At 44.1% G+C, this 4,015-nt stretch overlaps 1 protein-coding gene across 1 annotated transcript in view; it reads left to right on the top strand.

Annotated features, from left to right (window-relative positions):
• Positions 1-3,834, top strand: part of TXNDC15 (thioredoxin domain containing 15) — a 4,079-nt gene extending 245 nt beyond the window's left edge. The window contains exons 2-5 of the mRNA XM_019505974.1: positions 5-96; positions 2,307-2,470; positions 2,561-2,691; positions 3,418-3,834. Of these exons, the coding sequence (XP_019361519.1) occupies positions 5-96; positions 2,307-2,470; positions 2,561-2,691; positions 3,418-3,614 (584 nt within the window). The 3' untranslated portion in view covers positions 3,615-3,834. The remainder of the gene's footprint in view (positions 1-4; positions 97-2,306; positions 2,471-2,560; positions 2,692-3,417) is intronic.
• The last annotated feature ends 181 nt before the right edge of the window (positions 3,835-4,015 follow it).

Genomic DNA, 4,015 nt, shown 5'->3' with positions numbered 1-4,015 from the left:
GGCACGGACGGCGGCCGGGCGCCCAAGGTGGCCTGCGAGGAGCGCAGCGGCCCCGGCCCGCGGGGCTCCGCGCTACACGTCCTCAACGTCTCCCAGGTGGGCCGCGGGCCTCCCCCCACCTCGCCCCGTCCCGCTCCGCCCCTCATTGGGGGGGGGGGTACCCGTGAGAGCATCTCCATTCCCCCGTTGAGACTCACTGGGCTGCGGTGTAGCGCTCCACCTGACTGTGTCGGGGATCCGGGCAGTAGCCATGTTGGGCTAGAGGAAAAAGCAGTGGGGACTCGTAGTAGAGGTGATATCTTTTATTAGAGCAACAACATTTTGACAAAAAAAAGTCTTTAATTGCAAGCTTTCGGGCACAGACACCCTTCATCGGGCATCAGAGAAAAGGCTGTAGGAGTCCTTGAACGAACAAATGAATTTCTACCCACATGTGGGCAGCTGGTCCCTCCCAGGTGGGGCAGGGGGTGGGTCCCCCAGTGATGGAACAGGAGCTGAGTGGCAAAACCAGAAGTGCATTTCCACTGGCACTTCTGGTCTTGCCGGTGGTGCACCCCCTGCATGTTGCCAATGTTCGTTCATTCAGGGGTGTAGGTTGTAGCAATGTTGGTCTAAGGATGTGAGCAGACAAGGCTCTTTGGGTGAATCTGATTTCTTTTATTAGACAAACTTAAATAGTTGGAAAAATATTTTCTTAGCCAAAAGCTTGTTAAGAAACTATTTAATTTGCCAGGTTAAGAAACTTGCTAAGAAACTATTTAAGAGAAACCCAGAAGCTTGCTGAGAATTTTTTTCCCCCAACTATTTAAGTTGGTCTAATAAAAGATATTGGATTCACCCAAAGAACCTTGTCTGTCATTCATTCATTCCTTCATTTCTACGTAGGAGAACTTTTATAGTCTTTTCTCTGATGCTGACAAAGGGTGTTTATGCCTGAAAGCCTGCAGTTAAAGACATTTTTTTGCAAATATCTTGTTGGTCTAATAAAAGATATCACCTCTTTCCACAAGCTCTGATTGCTTGACCCAAATGCGTGACATTTCCATTCCTTCCAGCTTTTCTGCTCCCCCCCCCGGGCTTCCTTAAAACTTTAACATTACAAATCTCGTTCAATTTTAAAGTGTTAGCTGTGGCAATGGTTGAAATCTGAATGATTGGTTTGTTTCTGAGAAGCTCTACTAAGATATCGGTGGAATTTGAAACACTAGGCATGTGTGTAGGACATCTGTGAAGCAATCTGGCTAAAACCTTTTCATCGTGGGAGTATCTCCTTAAGCTGTTCCTGTTTGCAGGAGGTTACAGGAAGAGTTGTTCCCGTTAGATCACAAGGATGAGTGCTAACTAACTGTTTAAATATTTGGGATGTTAAACCCTCAGCCCACCCCAAAAGTGGTAGAACTTGTTAGGGTCTGTCTCATCCCCCAAATGCGAGGGCAAGGGATGGGCTTGGAAGAGAACATGAACCTGTTCACTAGAATGCCTTTGGTTTACCAAGGTAGACAAGGTTCTTTGGGTGAATCCGATATCTTTTATTAACACAACTTAAATAGTTGGAATGTTTTTTCTTAGCAAGCTTTCCGGTTTAAAAACCCTTTCTCAGGCTGAGGACGCATCTGCAGTTGGTGTGTGCTCTTCCTGGGTGGAAGTTTTACTTTGGTTTACCAAGTACCTCCTTGTTTACTCCCAGCCTGCTTGCCTTCTGCATTGCTCTGTGATTCTCCAGTGAACACCTCCCTGTTCTGCTCTGTCCTCAAATTTCCCTTTATCTTCTCGCTCTTTTGCTTCCCCTGCATTGCACAGGCTTTTGTCATCTTGGAGCTTTTCCTTTTGGTTGTTTCTTCTTCCATTTGTCTATAAAATGAACAACTCTGCTTCCTTTTCCTCTCCCACATTAGCTCCCTGTCCATGCCAGGGCCTGGATTTTCCCCTTCTGGGGAAGGCAAGAGGTAGTTGAGCCCCACTTTGACGAACAAAATTTGGTTTATCAAAAGCCAGCAAGCACAGCCCCTTAGGGAAGGGAGCAAGGAAAATAACTACTGCATTTGTTTTATAATGATAACCCCAAAGTATTACTTGATTTCCAAGGAGAGTCCTAACTGAGAAATGGGGTTAAAAGGAAGGGAACCACATTCTGTTTATCAGAATTGTTAAAATGCTACTGAAAAGCCTGTTCAGACTTGCTCCTAGTGGTACTGCCTCATCCTCCTGAATGTTACTAGATTATGCACTGATGGAGAATAAAATCCTGTTCCATGTTTAATTGGCCCTTCTTTTTTCTAATCTGCTTTCTTCTTCTCCTCTCATAGGACCTGATGGAGTTTTTAAATCCAAACAGCAGTGACTGTACAATGGTCCTGTTCTACACTCCTTGGTGTCGTTTCTCTGCCAACCTGGCTCCTCATTTTAATTCTTTGCCTCGAGCATTTCCAACTCTTCGTTTCGTGGCACTGGATGCATCTCAGCATAGCAGGTAGCTTCATCTAGAGTCTGAATCAAAAGATGAAAACTGTTTTTCTCAGGAAGTAAATACTACCTATTGTTACCTATTTCTTTCCTTCAGTTTATCAACCCGATTTGGAACTGTGGCTGTTCCTAATATCCTTCTTTTCCAAGGAGCTAAACCTATGGCCAGATTTAATCATACGGATAGGACCCTGGAAACATTGAAGGCATTTATTTTTAATCAAACAGGTACGTAGAGCTGTGAAGGTGAGGGTCAGCTGTAGCCCCAGACTGAAATTGTATTAGGGGACCCATAAAAATGTTTTAGGAAATTTCTTCTTACCGTGAGGGTGATTTCAGGGAGGGGGAGAAGCTAGGAGTCCATCTGTAAAAAGCAGTTCTGGTCGGGGCTATTGTGGGTGGGAGTCAGCTGGAGAATTTGAGAGTAAGCACCTTTAACCATCAAAGCCCTGAGTTTATTGGGAATAAAAGTGGACACACATTAGGAGTATCCTTATTTTTGTTACCCTGCCCAGGAGGGGAGAGAGCCAGATGTCTTAGGGTCCTTTCCCTGATAGGCAGCAGGTTGGGCACACATCGGTCTCAGTTCTTGTGTTGGGGGCAGGAGGAGGATGAGAACAATGGGCCCTTGGCCCTTTTCCTGTTGTTGGGAAGTGCCTGTCTGGGCTCTAATCTTACTGGGATAAGGCTTCTCTTTTTCTAAGACATGTTGCCCTTCTGAGTGTGGAGGATGATGCACTAGTGACAGACCGATGGTAGTTACTTATTAAAGGAGGGTGGAGGTTCTTTGACCCTTGCTAAGGGTCCTGTGGCTATATCGACTAGAGCTGTGTTAAATCCAGCAGCATATTTGGGAATCTGAATACAGTCCACCCCCAGCTAACTCATCATGAGATTTAAACTTGGCTAAACTATTGATATTAATCAGTGGGTCCTTTTTTCTTGTTCTTTCAGGAATAGAAGCTAAACCTGATGTGGCGGTGACTGAGGAAGACCAAGAGGGCCCCCTACCAAGCATTCTGACAAAAGGAGTAGATTGGCTACTTTTATTTTCTTTGCTGTTTCTGGCTAGTTTTATTATGTATGCCACCATTCGGACTGAGAGCATTCGGTGGTTGATACCAGGACAAGAACTGGAGCATCAGGATTAAGTTCTCAGAATGAAATGAGGGCACTACTTTGTGCCTGTGGATAAAGCAAGAAATCAGTTGAACTGAAATGAAATATATTGACACTGTGAATTTGTTCATTATAATCTCATTGATTCACAAAATAGATGTTTTAGCCAATTACTGGGTGTGCAGAAGTCAGAAACAGATGGTAATTATTGGTGCAATAAATAAACAAATGGAGGTTCAGGAGAAGAGTGTATTTCTGTAGCTTGTGTAGTTCCTTGCTACCAACAAGGAAAAAATGATAAATTTAATATGTTTAAAGCTGGATGGATAATATAACATTTAAGAGTAATTATTCCTTCATTTAATACTGTCATGGTACTTTTAGGAAGGACTGTTTGAGAGAGGGAAAAATAATGGAGAATACAAAAGCCTAT

This window comes from Gavialis gangeticus, unplaced genomic scaffold (genome assembly GCF_001723915.1).
Source record: "Gavialis gangeticus isolate Ggan-Ray unplaced genomic scaffold, GavGan_comp1, whole genome shotgun sequence".
Classification (NCBI taxonomy): Eukaryota; Metazoa; Chordata; order Crocodylia; family Gavialidae; genus Gavialis; species Gavialis gangeticus.
Note: the sequence above shows the minus strand (reverse complement) of the source record. Positions and strands in the feature narration are given on the sequence as shown.